The sequence below is a fragment of the Mirounga leonina genome, unplaced genomic scaffold (genome assembly GCF_011800145.1).
Source record: "Mirounga leonina isolate KUSES-001 unplaced genomic scaffold, KU_Mleo_1.0 Mir_55, whole genome shotgun sequence".
NCBI classification, from domain to species: Eukaryota; Metazoa; Chordata; class Mammalia; order Carnivora; family Phocidae; genus Mirounga; species Mirounga leonina.
The window spans coordinates 7825997-7849968 of record NW_023270816.1 but is presented as its reverse complement, the minus strand read 5'-3'; the positions used below and the strand labels follow the sequence as shown (position 1 = coordinate 7849968).

At 46.0% G+C, this 23972-nt stretch overlaps 1 protein-coding gene across 5 annotated transcripts in view; it reads left to right on the top strand.

The window, feature by feature from the left end:
- The first annotated feature begins 5361 nt into the window (after positions 1–5361).
- The window catches only part of LOC118001988 (uncharacterized protein C6orf118-like), a 43081-nt gene continuing 24470 nt past the window's right edge, over positions 5362–23972 (top strand). For 3 of the 5 annotated variants that reach the window (XM_034992210.1, XM_034992208.1, XM_034992209.1), the window contains exons 1-4: positions 5362–5446; positions 13151–13824; positions 14669–14791; positions 15570–15629. In XM_034992210.1, coding sequence (XP_034848101.1) covers positions 5422–5446; positions 13151–13824; positions 14669–14791; positions 15570–15629 — 882 coding nt within the window. In that variant the 5' untranslated portion in view covers positions 5362–5421. Of the gene's footprint in view, positions 5447–5783; positions 5886–6166; positions 6347–13150; positions 13825–14668; positions 14792–15569; positions 15630–23972 lie in introns of those variants that run through there. The other 2 variants (XM_034992212.1, XM_034992211.1) reach the window with 2 other exon arrangements.

The window sequence follows — 23972 nt, the reverse complement described above, 5'->3', positions numbered from 1 at the left end:
TGCTTTGAAAAATTATTACATCTTATTTATTTCCTACACAGTTTAATTGTGGATTTTCCCTCTCTCACCAACTAGTTTGCCACTTTGTATTTGCAAAAATCAGGGGTGTGGTAACATACTGATGCATGCCCCACATTCGGTGGTGAGGAAGTGGGGACAGGCACCCTTGATGGGCGAGAAAGGACCACAGGCCGGGCTTCCCTGTGGCTCACAATCTCCAGGCAGGATTCTTGAGGCTTGCAGATGGTCACACTCCTACCGCTCCCTTAAGGGACTTCCTTTAATGTTTTACCACTAGAGCTTTGCTCCTCATAGTGTTGCTTCCCTCTGATCACTGTAAACCCCACCCCACCCCCAAGATACCTGTTAGCGATTATCTTTCAAACCTATGGCCCATACATCTGAGGCTCTCAAGACTAATGTTTTACTAGACAGAAGTAAATAACCTTATCTGCACAGCAGTCAGCCCCTCAAGGTCCTGGAAGCCTTGCTTCTAAATTCCTTCGAGGCTTATGCTCTCCCTAACCCCCACTAGATTATAAATGTAAATATATACATATATAAATATATAAATAAGTTTATTAAAAATTTTTTTAAGATTTTTAAAATTTATTTTATTTGTGGGAGAGAGAGAGTGAGAGAGAGAGAGCACAAGCAGGGGCAGAGAGAGAGGGAGAAGCAGGTCCCCACTGAGCAGGGAGCCCAAACTGGGGCTCCATCCCAAGACCCCAGGATCATGACCTGAGCTGAAGGCAGACGCTTAATGACTGAGCCACTCAAGTGTGCCCTCCTTTTTAGGTTTTTTAATAATATATTTAAATTTATATATTTACTTATATATTTATATAAGTATAAATTCTATAGTTTATAATTATAAACTCAAGTGTACAATCAGTCACTCCTCCCAGTCCCAGTGCACCTCTACCTGCCTGTGGGTCCCGTCCCTGTGCTTTAATAAAAACACCTTTTTTGCACCAAAAACATCTCAAGAAATCTTTCTGGACCATCCACTGCCAGCCCCACATCACCTTCACTGTGGCGGGTACTGGGTGAATCGGCACAGCCTCTAGTCACAAACCCTTTGACTGAGCTCACCTGGCTTCTCAGGTTTACCCGAATATTCTCACACCGAAGAAGGCACCTGAAGGTGAGCACAGGAGTTTAATACAAAAGAGTGGAAACAGAATAAATGTCGGTCAGTTGCCTGTTGATTATACATAAAAATGAAATACAATACAGCTATTTAAAAAGTCAGGATTGGGGTGCTGGTTGGCTCAGTGGTTAAGCATCTGCCTTTGGCTCAGGTCTTGTTCCTGGGAGTCCCAGGATGGAGTCCAGCGTTGGAGAGAGAGGTGAGTCCCCTACTCAGCAGGGAGTCTGCTTCTCCCTCTGTCCTTCATCCCGCTCATGCACACTCTCTCTCTCTCAAATAAAGAAATAAAAATCTAGGGGCGCCTGGGTGGCTCAGTCGTTGGGCGTCTGCCTTCGGCTCAGGTCATGATCCCAGGGTCCTGGGATCGAGCCCCGCGTCGGGCTCCCTGCTCTGCGGGAAGCCTGCTTCTCCCTCTCCCACTCCCCCTGCTTGTGTTCCCTCTCTCGCTGTGTCTCTCTCTGCAAAATAAATAAATAAAAATCTTAAAAAAAAAGAAATAAAAATCTAAAAAAAAAAAGCCAGGCTCTTTAGGTACTGGTGTGGAATCATTTCCAAGACTTTTATTTATTTATTTATTTATTTATTTGAGAAAGAATCCAGGTGCAGGAACTGGTGAGTGGTGGGCCATCCTCTGCAGAAGTGAAAGCATGGGGTGGGGGGGCCCCTGTCTGTGGGTGGCCTGCTAAGTAAGAGACCAGATGTGATTTGTTTTGGGGGAGAGAAACTAAAGGCTGGGGTCGGGGGGAGTTTTCATTACTCATCCCTCACTTAATGGCTTAAATTCTGGTTTTCCAGAAGTCATTACATCAAAGATATTTTCATTGTTTTTAATGAAACATCCTGACCCAAGATAGCAATTTTCACAGTTGAGAAAACCTTTCAGTGAAATATTGAGTTGTTTTAGACAAGTTGTAAACGGCAGTTTGGAAGTAAAGAAATGCGGTTTTATGGACCACTGTGAGGAGATGAAGGTTTATTTTACTTTCTGGAGGAGGAAGATGAGGCTCGTGCAGGACACGGGTGGGAAGAGACGTGGGGGCCCTTCTGGGGAAGTTGTGTTCTTTCTACACCATTTCTTCATCCCATTTTCAACCTTCTTGGGTCTCGTAATTATTTTGTCCTCAAATGCCACTTAAAAATAAAGTTATAATGCAGAAAAGTCCCTTTAGGGCAAAAGGTGGGAGATCAGCGGAGACAGCGCCCCTTGCGGCAGACACAGGCGTGGCGGGGACCCCCTCCTCCAGCCGCTGGGGCGCCCGCAGAGCTGCGGTAAGTTACCCACCTGCGCAGACCCGCCACTTGCCCTCCCTGTGCGGGTCTCCAACTAGGATCTGTGGTGTCAGGTAAATGTGAGGGCGCCTTTGCCTTAGAGAGATGCAGAGTCAAAGCAAAGGTTTTGTTTTTATATGTTTTTAAGATTGGAAAAACAAGAGCTCGTTTGTTTTCAGGGAGATGTGCCATCGGATGCAGAGGGAAAGAAGAGGGGAGGGAAGAGGGAGCCCGGGGCAGACGCTTCCCAGTGGGTACGGGCCTTGGAAAGCAGGAGGGCAAGGGGTCCCCCAGCACTCTAGGCCTTCTGTGGATGGAGACTTTGCTTCCACTGCGCCAGGACGCAGGGAGGAGAATTTGGGGTGTCACTGCGTGTAGAACTGGAAATGCAATTCTTGGCTCTCACCGCCGCCGGCATTCTCTGTCTACAGTGTGAACCACAGAGTTATCTTTCTAAAATGGAAACTTGTGGTCTCTCTGTGTGTGTTCAGAATTCTTCGCGAACCCCTTGCAGTCTGCAGGACCGACCTGACATTCCCTCCTGACTCGGGCACACTTGCAGCTTCCAGACTCCCCGTCACATCCCGCGTCTCCCTGTCGGGATGGTGTAGAATTTCAGTCCACAGTCTACCTGGACTTCCTTAAACGCGTCACTCTGTGTCACTCCAGAGCTTAGAAAGCACAAAGGTGCTTAAAAAGTTGTCTGCACTTTGTCTATTTTTACACAATAAATTCTAACAGCTGGAAAGGCGGTAACTAAATGTTTATTTTTGACCAGTTAAATTTCCAATGCGTTGGTTGTTAGGAGCGCACGGGAGGCTCTCCCCTCCTGCTGCTGGCCCGTCGTGGGACCGTGAACGTGGGGTCCTCCCGGAGCCCCCCCCCCCCGCCCCTAGCCATCCCCTCCTCTGCGCCAGTTTGCACCTGTCTCCACCGGCCCTCTCCCCCGCGTATTGCGCTAAAGTGGTTTGTCTCCTCTCCCCTGAGCATCTTTAGAACAGGGAATAAATCGGGCGCTTCTGCATTCTTAGCGAAGTTGCAAGAGCAGACAATACTTCTTGTTTTCTCTTTGAATCCTAGCAGGATGAAAGGATGTGTGTGGACGAGTGAATTCGCTGGGATGAGCGCCTGAGTCTCATCCTTAGGCAGCGAGTGTTTTAAGGTGTATTCCAGCGCCACCTAGAGCTGAAAAACAAAATAGCATAATACGAATTCAAATACCTGCTCGCGCAATTTGCGTGGTGATCAGTTCTTGGGGATTCCTACATAGAAATCTGGCCTCAAGGAAGATCTCCTGGTTTTGGCAGATCAGTTCATCTCACTGATAATAATATCTTTCTGCCTCAAACACTTTGTTGACATATTTAGCAGTCGGAGAGCTGTAGTGGGTTTTAATGTTTGGTGGTGATTTGACCATTGACTTCCTGAACTTTAGTCTGTGAGAGACGGTTGAATTGAACTGTATATGGGTCCTATCATAGGGATGACTTGGGAGAAATACACTATTTTCTTTCTGGTCTGTAATTCCATGCAGAATGAGCCAACTCCATTCTCGTGCCAATGAGCGGTGTGAGTACCACACAAGCTGAACTCTTGGAGGTGCCCCACTGGTCCTGGGGCACACACTTCCATGGCCGTCTCTCCCAGGGCCAGGAGCTCTGTCCTCTGAGCCCATCTGTGGAAGGAGAGAGGAGAAAACCTCTGTCACCTGTCTGCCTGCCACCCAATCACTAAACAATTTGGAGCAGAAAGGCTCATTGTTTCATCTCTAATAGTTGGTAATACAAAAACCTGGATTGCCGCAATCTGACCCTAATTTGTAATTAACAGAATGTGGGGAACACTTTTCCCGTCCTGGGCCAATGCTTAGATATCCTTATGCAACGTGGGCATTTTCATGTCAGCATTTCTAGTTATGGTGAGATGCCTAAAGACTGAATGTTGGAGAGAGAAAACTGGGAAACACTTCTGTTATTTTTCTTCCAGGTCAAATCCAAATGCTCCTATTTATGGAGCCACCTGAGCAATGGTAGAGTCAGGGCAACTTCATGATTTCCAAAACGTTCGCCTACAAAGTGTCTGACCAGCATCACTGGAGGTGAAAGATTGTGTGCCCAAATTTCTCACACACACCGTCTAGCCTTATCATCACTTCCTCCCTGAGCTGGGCAGCAGTGAGGGGCTGCCCAAAGTCACGTCTGAGAGTCGCAGCCACCATGCCAGGACGCTCGAATCCTCCCTGGCTGGAAGAAATTTAAATAGAACTACAGTTTTCAAAGATAGGAAACGTAGAGATTTTTTAGCTTTTCTTCCCTTCCCTTCGCTTTTCTTCTTTCCTTAGCAGAGCCTGAGGAAAGAGCACAGACCGCAAAGAGATGTGTGTTTACGTTCTTCTACTCTGCTAACTAACTGATCGTGGCCAAGTTATTTCACCTCACGTGATCTCATCTCCCTACTAGGAAAATAACTAAATGAGTGAATTCGCTGGGATGAGCGCCTGAGTCTCCCTACTAGGAAAATAACTAAATGATAATTTAGTGACTGACACCTACGACGTGCTAGAACGCCAGGTACAGTTGCATGAGGCGTGCATCGTGCAACCTGAATGTCTCTATGAAGATGCCCAGCCAAAGACCAGTTGCCTTTTTTGTTCCCCAGGCTTTGGTAAAGTATTAGAGTACAGGGGTATCTGGGTGCTTCTCAAGCGACAGAAAGTGTTTTAATTTAAAAAGTGAAGTAAGCCCGGAAACCTGGTACTCCCTGCTCAGGAAGGCGTGCCGGGGGAGGGCGGGGCGGGGCGGGGCGGGGCGGAGGGCGTGCCGGGGAGGGCGGGGCGGAGCGGAGGGCGGAGCGGGGGCGGGGTCGGAGCGGAGGGCGGGGCGGGGCGGGGTGGCCCCGCAGCAGAGGAACGCCCCCACCCCCCGCGGGGGAGGGCCTTCGAGTGTTTGTCCGTCTCCGCGGTAACTGCGGCCTCAGCGCGGAGCTGCGGTGCCGGAGCGATGGCCGCGGGCTCGGGGCCCGAGTGTAAGTTGTGTTTGCCGTCTGAGGTGCGTTGGCGGTGCGCTCGCCCAGAGCCGCAGCGGCTCCGGCCCCGGAGGGAAATGAAAACCTCTCTGGTGGCTGCACGTCAGCCCCGGGCCCCAGGGTGTAGGGCTGCGCCTGGGGACGCCGCGCCTCCTCGGAAAGCCCACTGGTCACCCTCAAAGGAACGAGGTCGTGCGCGCGCGCGTGCGTGCGTGTGCGTGCGTGCGCGCGCGTGCGCGTGCGTGCGTGTCCTCTGGGAGGAGGGGGAGGGGTGAGGGGGCGGTTTCCGGACGCCGGGCCGAGTGTGCCTTCTGAAGAGCCACCCGCTGGAGGGCACGCTCCCTGCGCCGCCACCCCGCGGCCCTCCCGGAGCGCCGCCAACCGCGGGACAGCCGTCGCGTTTTTTTAGCTTCCGGCTCCGAAGGCCAGGGTTGCTGGCGTGAGTTTAGGACCCGGAGGCAGGGGGACGTCCCCGGCCCTTTTGACCCCGCCGCCGTCGCTTTCCCACCGCACCGTGGCCTGCACCGTGGCCCCCCTGGGCTGAAATCAGGGTGCCGGCTGGCTGCCTGCCTTTCCCAAGGCTCTGGGACACAGTTTCCTCCAGGACCACCCGGGCGGTTGGCAGGACCCGCTTCCTTGCGGTTGTGGGACTGAGCCCCTGTTCTTGCTGGTTGAGGGAAGGCTCCCTGGCCGGAGCAACACAGTCGGAACGGTGACGTGTTTTGAAAGGAAGTCCCTTGCGGGCAAGGGCATGGCGCACTCCTCGCGCGTTGCTTAGTGGGCAGCCGAGAGCCCGGGCGCGGGCAGCCCAGACTGACCGCGGAGCCCTGGCGCCAGCCACCTGCGGCTCCGTCTCCCCCCGCCCCCGTGAAGTGAGGGTGCAGAGGGCGCCCCGCTCCCGTGAGTCCTCGACCATGCGGTTTCTTTCTTTCTTTCTTTTTTTTAAGATTTTATTTATTTATTTGAGACAGAATGGGAGGGAGGAGGGTCGGAGGGAGAAGCAGACCCCCGCCGAGCAGGGAGCCCGATGCGGGGCTCGATCCCAGGACCCTGGGATCATGACCTGAGCCGAAGGCAGTCGCTTAACCGACTGAGCCACCCAGGCGCCCTTTAAAAGATTTTATTTATTTATTTGAGACAAGAGAATGAGAGACAGAGAGCATGAGAGGGGGGAGGGTCAGAGGGAGAAGCAGACCCCCGCTGAGCAGGGAGCCCGATGCGGGACTCGATCCCGGGACTCCAGGATCATGACCTGAGCCGAAGGCAGTCGCCCAACCGACTGAGCCACCCAGGCGCCCCTATTTATTTATTTATTTGACAGAGACAGAGAGAGAGAGAGAGATTACAAGTAGGCAGGAAGGCAGTGGGAGAGGGAGAAGCAGGCTTCCCGCTGAGCAGGGAGCCCGATGCGGGGCTCCATCCCAGGACCCTGGGATCATGACCTGAGCTGAAGGCAGACGCTTAACCAACTGAGCCACCCAGGCGCCCTTTAAAAGATTTTATTTATTTATTTGAGACAAGAGAATGAGAGACAGAGAGCATGAGAGGGGGGAGGGTCAGAGGGAGAAGCAGACTCCCTGCCGAGCAGGGAGCCCAATGCGGGACTCGATCCCGGGACTCCAGGATCATGACCTGAGCCGAGGGCAGTCGCTTAACCGACTGAGCCACCCAGGCGCCCGACCATGCGGTTTCTGTTCCCCCTGCAATCACTCCACGTACTGGCTGTGTGCATGAAACCCCCCCCCCTTTTTTAAAGATTTTATTTATTTATTTGACAGAGAGAGAGAGAACACAAGTAGGCAGAGGGAGAGGGAGAAGCAGGCTCCCTGCCGAGCAGAGAGCCTGATGTGGGGCTCGATCCCAGGACCCCGGGATCATGACCTGAGCCGAAGGCAGCCGCTTAACCGACTGAGCCACCCAGGCGCCCGAAAACCCCTTTTTCCTAAAGCCTCTCACTGCTCACGTCTGTCCGGTCTCTGGGCACGTGGTCTAATGGATTTTGCAGTCCTGCTGTTCGAGCGCTTTCGAAGCTCCTCTCGGCTTCGGCTGGCTTCCCCTGCACACCGAGGTCTTCCTCGGGCCGCGCGTGATGCCGCAGTTGTGCGCAGAGCACTTGTCTCTGTGCCGAGCAAAGGTGTTTGGGTAGCGGGAGGGCGAGCTGGTGGGCGCCCACAGACGGGCCCTGTGTACACGGAACATCCGGGCCCATTTTTGCCTCGCAGCATCGGGGTTCGTGGTACTCAACTTTCAAGAACTGCCCCGTAAGATTTAAATTGCGAGGTGACTGCGTGCCCTCGGCAAAACCTGCCACATGGTGGCTGGAAACAGAGAAGGCTCTCGTCTTATTTTGGTAATTCTTAATAAGTACATATTCTATAAAAAGGAGGAGGAAAAAATAGTCGCCAAATAAATCCCTTACAAGTAAATCGGGTGCAGTGCAAAGGAAAGCACCCAACAGCTGTGGGGCCCAGGCACCCGCACCCCGGCTACGCAGCGGGCCGCGGGAATACTTTTACAGCCTTCCAGCCTTTGGAGGTTATTTTTTCTTTAATATGGACGTAAAGAAACTGGAGGCTCTCCTCTGTAATGTTGGGCCGTATGACTGCATTCTTCCATTTGGGATCCCTGGGCACAGGGCAGTGGTGTGCTGTGGGTGACCCCCCCCCCCCCCCAGGGCTGGCTCTCCCTGAATTGTCAAGACTACTTAGTGATTTTCCTGCCTCTTCTGCTGGCCACTAGCCCTCCCCTCACTGTCATCACCCTCCGGCCGTTCCAGTCCTGGGAACCACGCGCCGTATTTGGTTTCTTCTGCTGCTATAACAGATGACCACAGATTTAGTGACTTAAAGCAAACCAAACTTGTCATTGTTCTGGAGGGCAGGAGTCTGGGTTTGCTCTGCTGGGCCCTGCTAGGGTCTCCCTGGGCTGAAATCAGGGTGCCGGCTGGCTACCTTCCTTTCTCAAGGCTCTGGGACACAATTTCCTCCAGGATCACTCAGGCGGTTGGCAGGACCCACTTCCTTGCGGTTGTAGGACTGAGCTCCTGTTCTTGCTGGCTGTCAGCTCCTGGACGCCTCTCTCTAGTGCCTGTGCGTGGGCCCTCCACCCCAGAGCCCCCAACGGCCATGGAATCCTCCTCTCCCTCCAAATCTCTCTGACTCTCCTTCTGCCACTTCTCCCTTCTGAGCCCAGTGAGAGAAGGTTCTCTGCTGTGAGGGACCCATGGGATCAGACTGGGCCCACCCGGGTAATTCTGGATAATCTCTTTATTCCAAGGTCATAACTTTAATGAAATCTGCAAAGTCCCTTTGCCAAGAGCATAGAATTAGACGGACCCATTAATCTGCTTTCCATGTCCAACCAGTTTAAGATAATTAATGTACGGTGTGGTTTTCCCTTCCTCGCTCCAGCACCGTAGATGTGTGCTTCTCCCACAGCTCCTACCTTCTCCCTATCGCGTAGCTCATTCCCTACTGGACTTTCAGATTGCTGCTGGGGAATCCGAGGGAGACAGCAGTGTGGTACAGAGTAAAATTTTACCTTATTATTTAAAATTCTAAAAATATGACTTCTTTTCCACATTTATTCATGAAACAAAACAGATACTCTTGGTCTTTTTCTGAAGATGCCGATGTTAATAAAACAGTTTCTTCCCTTGAGGAAAAGTAGAAATCACAGGAGAAGAGCATTACAGTTGGTGGCCAGTACAAAACCATCCGCAGAATTCAGGGAAGAGAGCTTAAAATCTTGAGAAGAGTTGTAAACATCCTACAGGTGATTAACATGGGGGAGGACCAAACAGCCACAGGGAGAGGATCTGCACAGAGGGGCCCCACATGGATTCTTTTAGGAGTTCAAGCACCCAACCTGGCCTGCCCTGTTCCCCAAGGCTCTGGGGCTCTCCTCTGGCCATACCTGCCCCACAGGGCAAGGAGTCTGTGGGGCTGGGGATTGGCCTGCTCTTTTCCCTGAATTTTTGCCTCTAACACATACCACAAGGATGTTTGCTGACTTAAGTCTGGAGGTGAGGGAGACAGCACAAGATGTCTATGGGATTCCAAGGTTCCCTGAGATCGCATAACACAGGAAAGTGACTTGTAATAATTTTGACATTAAAGACCTACTGCTTCTGTCTTGGAAAAGATGAACCACCAAAAACAACATCCTGTATTTAAAAATGTCAAATGCTGATGTTTGAAGTATTTATTAATTTAAACCTAGTCCAAAAAACCTATTACTATGTCTTATCAATATCTATTCAACATTGGTTTGGTTTTACTTAAAATGAATTTGTTTCCCAATTATTTGGTAAAGAATGACATTTTCCAATGAATTATTTCAACCTTTTCTGTTCTTTTTCTGTCAGTTTGAGATGGCAGAATATACAAATAAACAATGTTTCCAGGTAGAAAAGAAATTAAAATATTTATTGCCAGTATGGGATCCCTGGTACGTATTGTAAGAACTTGGCAGAGAGAAATGGAATCCAGATTCTCTGAATCTAGTGAAGCAAGTCTTGTTGCAATCTAAAGAGAAATATTCTAAGTAGGAAAATGATTTTGCTAATTTTCTGGTGCTTTTAAATCCTTTCCGGGAATAAAATAAACACAACTGAGCTGCCTCCTCCTCCCACTTTCCAAAGAGAATGGGAATAATGCATGTGATGGTGGATTTTAGGTGTCGCCTTAGCTAGGCCACAGTGCCCAGATATTTGGTCACATTTCATTCTGGATATTTCTGTTGAGGCTGTTTGTTGGATGAAATTAACATTTATATCAGTAGACTTTGAGTAAAGCAGATTGCTCTCTGAAATGTGGGTGGGCCTCATCTAATCTGTTGAAGACCTCATAGAGTAAAGACTGACCTCCCCAGAGCAAGAGGGAATTCTCTAGCAGAAAGCCTTGGGCATGAAGTGGGTGGGTATCCAGCATGCTGACCATCGTGCAGATTTTGGACTTGCCAGAGGGCATAACCATGTGAGCCAATTCCTTGTAACAAATCTCTTTACATATTCTCTCTCTCTCTATCGTATTGGTTCTGTCCTCTGGAGAAGCCCAACAAATACAATGTGTGTTTAGTATCTTCTTTAAGTGTTTCTGCCTTTGATGAATTATGATTGACTGTCTTGAAAGATGGTTCTAGGGCGCCTGGGTGGCTCAGTTGGTTAAGCGACTGCCTTCGGCTCAGGTCATGATCCTGGAGTCCCGGGATCGAGTCCCGCATCGGGCTCCCTGCTCGGCGAGGAGCCTGCTTCTCCCTCTGACCCTCCCCCCTCTCATGTGCTCTCTCTCATTCTCTCTCTCTCAAATAAATAAATAAAATCTTTAAAAAAAAAAAAAAGAAAGAAAGATGGTTCTATTAATATTTTAACATTTTATAAGTGGTTTCTTTGAAGTAATAAGCTGATCAATAGGGAGAAATTCTCAAGAATCCCACTGCTGGAAGTATTTGCTCTGATATCTGACCACACAGATGGGAAAGGTTGATTTGTCTCTTCATGGGACAAGGCAAAGGGAGACTGTGCTCTGGGTTTGGCAACATCCCTGAGATGGAGAGAACTCTGGGACGGCTCAAGTTTCCCTGACCTCCGGTGCGTACTTGGCATAGTCCTCAAGACTTTGAACATGAGGAGAGAGTGCTCTGTGATTGTGCTATGTCCCATAGCACCAGTGACCTCAAGACAGGTAGCGTGTTGGGTGGGCCTAACCTAATCACATGAAGCTGGTCCTAGAGGAGGGTCAGAGGTTAGGGGCATGAGAAGTATGTGAAGGGGACTCAGGGATGAGGGGTGCATGTGTTCAGGGATGAGGGTAGTCACTGGGAGCTTAGAGTGACCCCCACCAACAGCCAACCAGGAAGTGGGGACCTCAGTCCTACAACCACAAGGAGTTGGATTCTGTCAACAACAGGAATAAGCCTGGAAGCAGGTTTTCTCCCAAAGCTTCCCAGACCTCAACCAGGCCCACATTTTGTTATCTGTGTTGTAATATCCTGAGCAGAGAACCTAACTCCTTCATGCTGGAGTTCGGTCCCATAGAACCGTGATCTAATACATGGGTTTGAAGCTACTTAGTTTATGATAATTTGTTACACAGTGATAGAAGTGATTCTACTTCTTCATATTCTCTGGGCCTTTCTTTTCTTAGGTGAAAACAGAGGAAATCATGTGTCCTGATTTATTGTCATTACATGCATTGGTCAGGGAAAAGGGTTTGGATGTGGCATAGTTCCCAGAAAGTCCTCCCCTGCATTACTCAGGTGCTAGTGGAATAAGAGAGATGATCCAGCAGTTTGGGTAAAAATGTTGTATTCAGGAATCAGTTCTGCCACTTGTTAGGTGTCTGGACCTGGGTGGGTCCCAGAACTCCTTCTCAGCTTCCCTTTTACAAAATAGGGGCAAAACCAGTTATAGATGGAATCCTTGTGAGGACCAGCGGGTGTGACAGGGTTATGGGCCTGGGTAATGCCCAGTCTGTGGGAGTTCAGAACGGGCCCTTGAGGGCTCCGATGGGCCTACTTTACCACTCTGCTGCCAGTGTCCATCCCTGTTCGGGTGACATGGTGGGACAGATCTGCTTATTCTTTCCTCCAGGGTTCTCTGGGAAGGTGAAGCTGTGGGCTAGCTGCTTCGTGGCCCTCACAGCGCATGGCCAAAAAGAAATCTCATGTTGAAGTCTGGGCCAACTCATGTTCTACCAGAAAAATTTCATAAGGTGTTCCTTGTCCTAGAGTCCTTTCTTAAAATAGATACCATTTATGGAGTATCTGTTCCAGGCCATGGGCTTCTCTGCCAAATGCAGTTTCATTTAGCTGTCAATCAATCCTTTTGAGTAGGATGATTATCCTGATCTTGCAGAGGAAGAAACTGTGATTCAGAGAGATTATGTAAGCTCTATGAGATCACATGGTTAGGAAACTGACTCAAAAAGCCATGTTTTTAGAGTTTTATGTCCTGGACCATGTGCCCAAGTGGAGCCCTACCACTGGGATATGTGAGAAGCAGGGACCTTTGTGGAAGGAGCTGGGGTCCCCATCAACTTACCCACAGGTTTTACTCTGTGGCTCCTTATCTTCCTACAAGTGGGGGTGGGAGCAGAAGGGGTGACTGGCTCAGCAGTCACTGAGGGGTTTGATCAGGGACTCTGAGACCTTTCAATATTAAGAGAGAAAGAAAAACATTTTGTAGGGGTGAATGTCTCTAAGTGCCATCATTATGAATCGTAATTACACTGTTAAAACTTTCCTTTCAGAACTTTTGCTAATATGGTAAGAAACCATCAAAAGTCCCTCCCCCCTTCTTCCTGGCTTTGAAGGGCCCTGGAGGGACTCCTACCCTCCCTCCCTCCCTCCCTCCCTCCCTCCATCCCTTCCTTCCTTCCTTCCTTCCTGGTTTTATTTTTAAGTAATCTTCACACCCAACATGGGGTTCAAACCTACAACCCCAAGATCAAGAGTTGCATGCTCTATGGACTGAGCAGGCCAGGTGTCCCTGCAGGGCCCTGGGCTTTCTGATCAGAACTGCACATCATGTGTATCTAGCAGTCCTCTGTTTGCAGCCAGGCCTGGCCTGTGTGCTGTTTTCTGTCTGTGTCTGTCGGCTCCTCCTCTGGGAATGAGATATGCCAGCTCAGCAAATGCACACAGCTGTCTTACTGTCTTATTATGGAACTAATATTTAATAATCTTATTATCTTTTCTGACCAGTTTACATGAGGTGGAAGCACTGTGAGGTGCAAGGTGATAGGACTTTATGCAATCTAACGAAACTACTGAACAAACTTCAGAAAGATCACAGAGATGACATCTATCTCTACACCTCTGGGCACTTGAATTCCAATAAGCTCTACAGGCCACCTGAGACAATCCTATATCACTGGCCCAATGCCAATAGACCAAAAGGGGAAAAAATCTTCAAAATAGAAAGGCCATCTGATAAGAAGATTGCAAAGATGAAAGATGCTTTGGCTTATTTTGCCATCAATACAGCTCTGAGTCCAAAAGATGCCCAGACCACACCACTATTCAGGTATTTGAACCCTCTGGAGCATATTTCCCACACTTCAGAAGAGGACTTCTTTCCAAGGAAGGCTCTAGGAAGAGAGGCTTCTCCAGAACTGCGGAGGAGAGAAGAGCTGAGACTGCCAGAGATGAAGGTTCTCAAGTACAGAACAGTGGAGTCCAGCCGTCAGTGTGTGATGTCTCCCCGACCCAAGGATGAGTACCGGTACATCAGCTCCTACTTAGCTGGCATAACAAAGGCAGACAAGTATAAGAAGTTCCTGTGTTTCCAAAAAGAAGTTCTTGCAAAGCAAGATCTCACGAAGCACGATTTCACTGGGATCAAGGCAGCAATATGCCATGAAAAGAAGTTGGAACAGGTAAGGAGGGTGATTTTGCAGTGCTGTGGGGAAACTGCTGTAGTCCTAGGTTTCTAAATGTTGTGGGTGGAGACCCACATTCAGGCACCTCCTTTACATTTCCAGCTAGAAAATAGTGTACCTACCAGTTCTGACATGATGTAGATGATAACGGAGAAGTAAAGGAAGGCTAAGTCTGGAAACAGGTCAGTTGGAGGTAACTTCATAGGCAGAGCATCAGATGCTGCCTGGCAGCTGTGGTACATACAATGTTCATGGATAGCAGACATATCTGACGAAAGGTTTGCCTAACTCACTACGGAAGCATGTGAGGGGAGAGTGAGGTGGGAGTAGACGGTTAGGTAACGTAGGTACAGTCTGCTTGGAGTCACCCATGTCTGTGGAAGGTGGTTAGCATGATGGGAGGAGCTTTGGTGAACTCCCAGGGGCTGTGAGTCGTGCACAGTGACCGCAGATGTGATGCAAGGGTGAGAATGCCAGAATGGAAGAAATAGCAGCATACCTGAGAAATAACCAAACCTGATGAGGGTTTTGGCTGAGAGGGCTAATGGAAAGAGGAAGACCCTGGGGACATTGTGGACAAGTACAGGATGTAATGGAGTGAATAAAGAAAACATAGACCAACGCCTTTGAAAACAGTGCAATCAGACCTTCTCAGCACTGCTCAGAGGGAATGAGATGCACCTTGGTTTGCTGCCTGGCTCTGTCCAGACCCAGTTCTGGAGTGGTGGGAGATGGACCCTCTGATAGAAAGCCCCATGGAAATTCTTATTCCTCTACCGAGAAGCTATTTGGAAAGAAAAATGAAGACATCTTAAAATGGCTGGTTCTCTTTATCCACCAGGAGCTCCAGAAAGTGTGCGTGTGTGACCCTCAGCAGTTCAACAGACTGCACGTCTTCAGAGAAGTCTTTGAAGATATTTGCAATAGTTCTTTGATATTTGGTGATATCTTGAAAGAAGTTAAGGTAATAAAAAATGTTTATTTCCCACATAACCACTGAGAGCCACATATGATGCTTTGCACACAGGATCGCATTTCTCACAGAAATTCTGCCAAATATCATGGCCTCCATTCTACAGATGACGAAAATCATTTGCAGACTCAAAGTAACGTGCATATAGCCACATAAATCACAAGTGGGCCCATGTGAATAAACAACCAGCTAGCTCACTCCTTAAGCCCATTTTCCCCCCACTAAAGCTTCCCAATTATTTATAGGCTTTTCTAAATTGTACATATGTAACATATAAACTTTTATAATTATGCATAATTATTTCATATACATTCCTATGGAATTATAAGTTTGCTGTGATTTCATGATATCAAAGCTGAGTTGAAATGAGGTTGCTTCCATATCTTTTCTATTGCCTAAGGCCTAAATAAGAGCAGCCATACAGTGGCCTGTTCTCCAGAGAACATCCCCAAACCTAGGGAGTAATCCCTGGCAGGTGAGCAGGACCCACAGAGCATCTGTATGGCAGGAGATCATGTGTTGTATGTGTGTCAAGGTATTTTAGGATGCTATTCTGAGGTGATCAACAGTTAACCCTCAAATGTGCTGCAAAGTTGGTGAGATTTTATACACTTTATTGCATGTATTACTGGTTTTATACTGAAGGAACATTTTATAATTTTTGAAATGATCTGAACCGACATCCTTAACTTCTATATTATTTATCCCTGCAAAGAAACTTACCTTGTGATATAACACATTTTCAGTGGATTTTTTTTTTTTTGTACAGGATGAATATGAACTCTACATGGCAATACTTCTGCGGTCCCACTCCCCATCACAGTGTAAGGTAACAGCTGATCCTCCAGGTGTCTAAATAAAGCCTATTTCTTCATTGCTTCATATTTCATGAGTAGGAGAAAGCATTCTGAATCCAAGAAGCCCCGTTTGTGCCTCTACAGCTGAAGGACACCGTGGGTAAAGAATTTACCTCCTGCCCACAGTGAGAGTGAGCGGTGGGGTGAGGGGGGGCATACACATTTCCTGTGTTTTGCCAATGTCTCTGGCCACCCACTGTCAGTGATCTCTCTGGCTGATTCCTCTGTAACCCAGTCCTCACCTGACTGTTTTCCTCAGCATTGATCCTCTCTTTTCTCCCTCTCACCCTGGTTATGAGATACATTTGCATACCCTTACACTGATGACCCCTAGCTCTGTATATGTCACTCAGATATTTCCTGGGAGTTCCAGATTATACCTGTTTCCAGCTTCTTGCTGGACGTTGACACTTAGGTGTCCAAAGCAGGCAGATTACAGACCTAAAAATAGGGAGATTATCCAGAATTACCTGGGTGGGCCCAATCTGATCCCATGGGTCCCTCACAGCAGAGAACCTTCTCTGGTTGGGCTCAGAAGGGAGAAGTGGCAGAAGGGGAGTCGGAGAGATTTGGAGGGAGAGGAGGATTCCATGGCCGTTGGGGGCTCTGGGGTGGAGGGTCCACACACAGGCGTCCAGGAGCTGACAGCCAGCAAGAACAGGAGCTCAGTCCTACAACCGCAAGGAAGTGGGTCCTGCCAACCGCCTGAGTGATCCTGGAGGAAATTGTGTCCCAGAGCCTTGAGAAAGGAAGGTAGCCAGCCGGCACCCTGATTTCAGCCCAGGGAGACCCTAGCAGGGCCCAGCAGAGCAAACCAGACTCCTGCCCTCCAGAATGGCGATGACAAGTTTGTGTTAGGCCACAAAATTTGTGATGACTGTGTAAAACTCAGAAAATACCCCATAAATATCTCAAAATAGAGTTTCCAACACTGTTTTTAAGCTGTCCTTTATCGAACTTTAGCTATTGTAGGGTGTGCTTGTGATGCTCATCTCTCTGGTGCCTCCCAGTGGCCTGGATTCCACATCTTCCCTGCATTTTCCCCATGAGTCAGCTGTGCTCGGCTGAATAGTGTCCTCCAAAACATTATGTCCACTTGGAAGCTGTGAGTGTGACCTTACTGGGAAATAGGGTCTGTGCAAATACAATCAAGTGAGGATGAGGTCGTTGGGCTGACTGGTGTAGTTCTGGTAGTTCTATTTTTTAACTTTTTGAGGAATATCCGTACTGTTTTCCAGAGTGGCTACACCAGTTGGCATTCCCACCAACAGTTTAACAGCGTTCCCCTTTCTCCACAACCCCACCAATATCTTGTTTCTTGTGTTGTTGATTTTAGCCATTCTGATAGGTGTGAGGTGATATCTCATTGTAATTTTGATTTTGCATTTCCCTGATGGTGAGTAGTGTTGAGCATCTTTTCATGTCTGTTGGCCATCTGGATGTCTTCTTTGGAGAAATGTCATTCATTTCTTCTGGCCATTCTTATAAAAGATTTATTTATTAATTTTAGAGAGAGAGAGTGAGTGCACGAGCAGGAGAGGTAGGGAGAGAGAGACTCTGAAGGAGTCTCCACGCTGAGCGTGGAGCCCGATGTGGGCCTCCATCCCATGACCCTGAGATCACGACCTGAGCTGAAACCAAGAGTCAGATGCCTAAGTGACTGCCCCACCCAGGCTCTCCCCTTCTGCCCATTTTTAATTGGATTATTTGGCTTTTTTGAGTATTGAGTTGTAATTCTTTATATGTCTTGGATACTAACCACTTGTTGGATATGTCATTTGCAAATATCTTCTCCCATTCCGTAGGTTGTCTTTATTTTTGTTGATTATCTCCTTCACTGTACAGAAGCTTTATTTTGATATAGTGCCAATATTTTATTTTTCCTTTTATTTCCCTTGCCTCAGGAAACATCTAGAAAAACGTTGCTAGGGCCGATGTCAGAGACCTTACTGCCTGTGCTCTCTTCTAGGACTTTTATGACTTCAGGTCTCACATTTAGGTCTTTAATCCATTTTGAATTTATTTTTGTATATGGTATAAGAAAGTGGTCCAGTTTCCTTTTTTCCAACGTAGCTGTCCAGTTTTCCCAACACCATTTGTTGAAGAGACTATCCTTTTCCCATTGACTATTCTTTCCTGCTTTGTCAAAGATTAACTGACCATATAATTGTGGGTTTTTTTCTGGGCTTTCTATTTTGTTCCATTGATCTATGTGTCTATTTTTGTGCCAGTACCAGACTGTTTAGATTACTACAGCTCTGTAATATAACTTGAAGTCTGGAATTGTGATACTTCCAGCTTTGCTTTTCTTTTTCAAGATTGACTTGGCAATTTGGATTTTTTGTAGTTCCATATAAATTTTAGGATTTTAAAAATTCTAGTTCTGTGGAAAATGCTATTGGTATTTTGGTAGGGATTGCATTAAATCTGTAGATTGCTTTGGGTAGTATAGACATTTTAACAATATATTTTCTTCTAATCCATGAGCATGGAATGTCTTTCCATTTCTTTGTGTCCTCTTCAATTTCTTTCATCAATATTTTAGTTTTCAGAGTTCAGGTCTTTTACCTCTTTGGTTAGGTTTATTCTAGGTATCTTATTATTTTTGGTGCAATTGTAAATGGGATTATCTTCTTAATTTCTTTTTCTGCTGCTTCATTATTAGTATATAGAAATGCAACAGATTTCTGCACATTGATTTTGTATCTTGCAACTTTATTGAATTCCTTTATCTGTTCTAGTAGTTTTTTGGTGATCTTTACGGTTTTCTATATATAGTAGCATGGCATCTACAAATAGTGAGTTTTACATCTGCAGTTTGGATGCCTTTTATTTTTTTGTTGTCTCATTGCTGTGGCTAGGAATTCTAGTACTGTTTTGAATAAAAGTGGTGAGAGTGGACATCCTTGTCTTGTTCCTGACATTAGAGGGGAAGCTCTCAGTTTTTCCCCATTGAGTATGATGTTCAGTATATATTTTTTTATATGTGGCCTTTATTATGTTGAGGTATGTTCCCTATAAACCTACCTGAGGGCTTTTATCATGAATGAATGTTATACTTTGTCAAATGCTTTTTCTGCATCTATTGAAATAATCTTACGGTTTTTATCCTTTCTTTTATTGATGTGATGTATCACATTGACTGATTTGCAAATATTGAACCACTCTTGCATGCTGGGAATAAATCCCTCTTGATTGTGGTGAATGATTTTTTAAATGTATTGTTGGATTTGGTTTGTTAGCATTTTGTTGAGGATTTTTTTTTTAAAGGTTTTATTTATTTATTTGACAGAGAAAGACATAGCGAGAGAGGGAACACAAGCTGGGGAGTGGGAGAGGGAGAAGCAGGCTTCCCGTGGAGCAGGGAGCCCGATGCCGGGCTCGATCCCAGGACCCTGGGATCATGACCTGAGCCAAAGGCAGACGCTTAATGACTGAGCCACCCAGGCGCCCCAAGGATTTTTTTTTTTAAAAGATTTTATTTATTTACTTGTCAAAGAGAAGGGGAGAGAATGAGTGGTGGTGGGGGAGGAGCAGAGCAAGAAGCAGGCTCCCCGCTGAGTAAGGAGTCCCATGTGGGACTTGATCTCAGGATCCTGGGATCATGACCTGAGCTGAAGGCAGATGCTTAACCAACTGAGTCACCCAGGCGTCCCTGCTGAGTTTTTTTTTTTTTTTTTTTTTTTTTAAGATTTTATTTATTTGAGAGAGAGAGAGAGCACAAGCAAGCACGGGCAAGTGAGGGGCAGAAGGAGAAGCAGACTCCCTGCTGAGCAGGGAGCCTGATGCGGGGCTCGATCCTGGGACTCTGGGATCATGACCCAAGCTGAAGCAGACGCTTAACCAACTGAGCCATCCAGGCATCATGTTGAGTATTTTTTTTTTAAAGATTTATTTATTTATTTGACAGAGACACAGCGAGAGAGGGAACACAAGCAGGGGGTGTGGAAGAGGGAGAAGCAGGCTTCCCATGGAGCAGGGAGCCCGATGACCCTGGGATCATGACCTGAGCTGAAGGCAGACGCTTAACCGACTGAGCCACCCAGGCACCCCTCATTTTGGGTATTTTTACATCTATGTTCATCAAAGATACTGGCCTGTAGTTCTTTTTTGTTGTTGTTGTTTGGTGGTGATGTCTTTATCTGCTTTGGGTATCAGGGTAATGCTGGCCTCATATAATGAATTTGGAAGTTTTCCCTCCTCTTCCATGTTTTGGAATAGTTTGAGAAAATAATACTAACTCTTCTTTAATATTTTGGTAGAATTCAGCTGTGAAGCCAAACGATCATGAACTTTTGTTTGTTGAGAGTTTTTTGATTACTGATTCAATCTCCTTTTTGGTACTTAGTCTATTCAAATTTTCTATTTCTTCCTGCTTCAGTTTTGGTAGGTTATATGTTTCTAGGAATTTATCCATTTCTTTTAGTTTGTCCAATTTGTTGGCATATAGTTTTTCATAATATTCTCTTATAATTGTTTGTATTTCTGTGATGTTGGTGGTTCTTCCTCCTCTTTCATTTGTAATTTTATTTATTTATTTATTTATTTATTTATTTATTTATTTATTTATTTATTTCAGATTTATTTATTTGTTTTGAGAGAGAGAGGAAGAGCAATAATCTCGAACAGACTTCCCACTGAGCACAGAGCCTGACGTGGGGCTCAATTTTACGCCCCTGAGATCATGACCTGAGCCAAAATCAAGAGTTGGAGGCTTTAAAAAAAAAAAAAAAAGAAGAAAAAGAGGGCGCCTGGGTGACTCAGTCGGTTAAGCGTGTGTGTTTGGCTCAGGTCATAATTCCAGGGTCCTGGGATTGAATCCCATGTCGGGCTCCCTACTCTTCGGGGAGTCTGCTTCTCCCTCTTCCCCTACCCCCCACTTGCTCTCTTAATCGCTCTCTTGCTCTCTCACTCTTTCTCAAATAAATGGGTAAAATCTTAAAAAAAAAAAAGAAAAGAATTGGAGGCTTAACCAACTGAGCCACCCAGGCATCCTCTGTAATTTTATTTTATCAATTTTTGTTGTGCTGTTTTTCAAAGAACCAGCTCCTGATTTCATTTATTTGTTCTACTTTTTTTTTTTTTTAAAGATTTTTATTTATTTGTTTAACACAGAGAGAGAGAGCACAAGTAGGCAGAGCAGCAGAGAGAGGGAGAGGGAGAAGCAGGCTCTCCGCCGAGCAGGGAGCCCGATGCGGGGCTTGATCCCAGGACCCTGGGACCATGACCTGAGCCGAAGGCAGACGCTTAACAACTGAGCCACCCAGGCGCCCCTACTTTTTTTTTTCTTTAAGTTTCTATAGCATTTATTTCTGCTCTAATCTTTATTATTTCCTTCCTTCTACTGGTTTTTGGTTTTGTTTGTTGTTATTTTTTCTAGCTCCTTTAGGTGTAAGGTTAGGTTGTTTATTTGAGATTTCTTTTTGCCTTTTGAGGTAGGCCTGTATTGCTATAAACTTCCCTCTTAGAATAGCTTTTGCTGCATCCCAGAGGTTTTGGATCGTGTGTTTTCATTTTCATTTGTTCCCATGTACTTTTGGATTTCTTCCTTGATTTCTTGGTAAACCTATTCATTGTTTAGTGGCATGTTACTTAACCTCCATGTATTTGTGGTCTTCCTGGATTTTTTCTTGTAGTTGATTTCTTGTTTCATAGCATTGTGGTCGGAAAAGCTGCATAGTATGACTTTGATCTCTTTGAATTGTTGATACTTGTTTTGTGGCCCAATATGTGATCTATTCTGGAGAATGTTCCATGTACACCTGAGAAGAATGTGTATTCTGATGTTTTAGGATAGAATGTTCTAAATATATCTGTTAAATCCACCTGGACCAATGTGTCATTCAATGCCATTGTTTCCTTGTTGATTGTCTGATTGGATGATCTGTCCATTGATGTAAGTGGGATGTTAAAGTCCCCTACTGTTATTGTATTGCTATCAATTAATTCCTTTATGTTTTTTATTAACTGTTTTATATATTTGCATGCTCCCATGTTGGGTACATAAATATTTAAAATTGTTATATCTCCTTATTGGATTGGCCCCTTTGTTACTATGTATTATCCTTCTTTGTGTCTTGTTCCACTCTTTGTTTTAAAATCTATTTATTCTGATGTAGTATTGCTATTTCAGCTTTATTTTGACACTCATTTGCATGATAAATGTTCCTCCATCCCCTGACTTTCAATCTGCAGGTGTCTTTAGGTCTGAAATGAGTCTCCTATAGGCAGCATATAGATGGGTCTTGTTTTTTATCCATTCTGTCATCCTATGTCTTTTGATTGGAGCATTTGGTCCACTTACATTCAAAGTAATTATTGATAGATAGGTATTTATTGCCATTTTGTTACTTTTGTCTTTGTTTCTGAAGTTTTTTTTTGATCCTTTCTTCTTTCATGGTTTGTTGGTTTTCTTAGTGATATATTTGGGTTTTCTTATTCTTTGTATATCTATTACTGATTTTCGATTTGTGGTTACCATTAGGTTTGTATATAATATCTACATATAGCAGTCTATATTAAGTTGATGATCGTTTAAGTTTGAACACGTTCTTTAGTCTTCTCCTCCCCACATTTTAGGTATATGGTGTCATAATTCACACCCTTTTATTTTGTGAATTCCTTGACTGACTTTTTACAGAAATATTCGTTTTTACTGCTTTTGTGTTTCCTACCTTCATACTATCACTTTTGGTCTTTTCTTTCCACTCAAAGTGTCCCCTTTAATATGTCTTGTAGGGCTGGTTTAGTGGTCATGAACTCCTTTAGTTTTTGTTTGTCTAGGAAACTCTTTATCTCTCCTTCTATTCTGAATAATAGTGTTGCTGGATAGAATATTCTTGGCTACACATTTTCCCCATTCAGCACTTTGAATATTTCATGCCACCCCTTTCTGGCACAAAATTTCTACTGAAAAATCCGCTGATAGCCTTATGGGGTTCCCCCTATATGTAACTGTCTACTTTTGTCTTGCTGCTTTAAAATTTTTTTCTTTATCACTACATTTTGCCCATTTTAATTACAATATGTTGTGGTATGGATCTGCTTTTTTTATTTTGTTGGCGTTTCTCTGTACCTACTGGATCTGGATATCTGTTTCCTTCCCCAGATTAGGGAACTTTTCAGTTCCCTATCAGCTATTATTTCTTCAAATAAATTTTCTACCCCAGGGGCGCCTGGGTGGCTCAGTCGTTGGGCGTCTGCCTTCGGCTCAGGTCATGATTCCAGGTCCTGGGATCGAGCCCTGCATCGGGCTCCCTGCTCGGTGGGAAGCCTGCTTCTCCCTCTCCCACTCCCACTGCTTGTATTCCCTCTCTCGCTATGTCTCTCTCTGTCAAATAAATAAATAAAATCTTAAAAAAAAAATTTTTTTTTCTACTCCATTTTCGCTCTCTTTCTTCTGGGATCCCTACAATATGAATGTTATTATGTTTGATGGAGTCACTGAGTTCCCAAGTGTATTCTTGTCTTGCATAATTCCTTTTACTCTCTTTTGTTCAGCTTGATTACTTTCCCTCACTCTGTCTTCTAGGTCAGTAATTCATTCCTCTGCTTCTTCTAGCCTGCTGCTCATTCTATTGAGTGTGTTTCTCATTTCGTTCATTAAACCCTTTATCTCTGCTATGTTATTCCTTATCTCTGTGTTAAGGGTTTCCCTTATGTCTTCTACTCTTTTCTCAAGTCCGGTGAGTATCTTTATGATCATTACTTTAAATACTCCATCAGGCATGTTACTTTATCTGGTTCACTTAGATCTCCGGCTGTGGCCTTGTCCTGTTCTTTCAATTTGGGACAAATTCATCTGTCTTCTCATTTTGTCTAAGTCGCTGTGCCTGTTTCTATATGTTAAGAAGGTCAGCTATGTCTCCTGTTCTTGAGGTTAATGGCCTTACGAAGAAGAGGTCCTGCAGCACCTTGCAGTGTAGTGTCCCCTGTTCTACAGAGCCTGGCACTTCAGAGAGTGTCTCCAATGTGTGCTGCATGCACTCTGCTATTTTGTCCTAGCCACTTTATCCTTCAGGCCAGTTGTCTGCAGGGGCTCTCTTTGCCTGTTGTGGGCAGTGTTTGTTCCCTTGCCTAAATGTGGTGAACTTTAACTAGGTGTGTTCTACTTTTGAAATGAGACCAGTCACCACCACCGCTGGAACCAATGCCCTGAAAAACTCCCAGATTGGGAGATGTGGTGTTGGCAGGGGTTTGGGCCACTCTTCTGGGGTAGGGGACCCACTGTGCTGGGACCGAGGCAGACATGGTTGGGAGAGTAGGTCCCACTGAAGCATGGGGGGTTGGGGCATGGCTTGGTGTAAGCAAGTTAG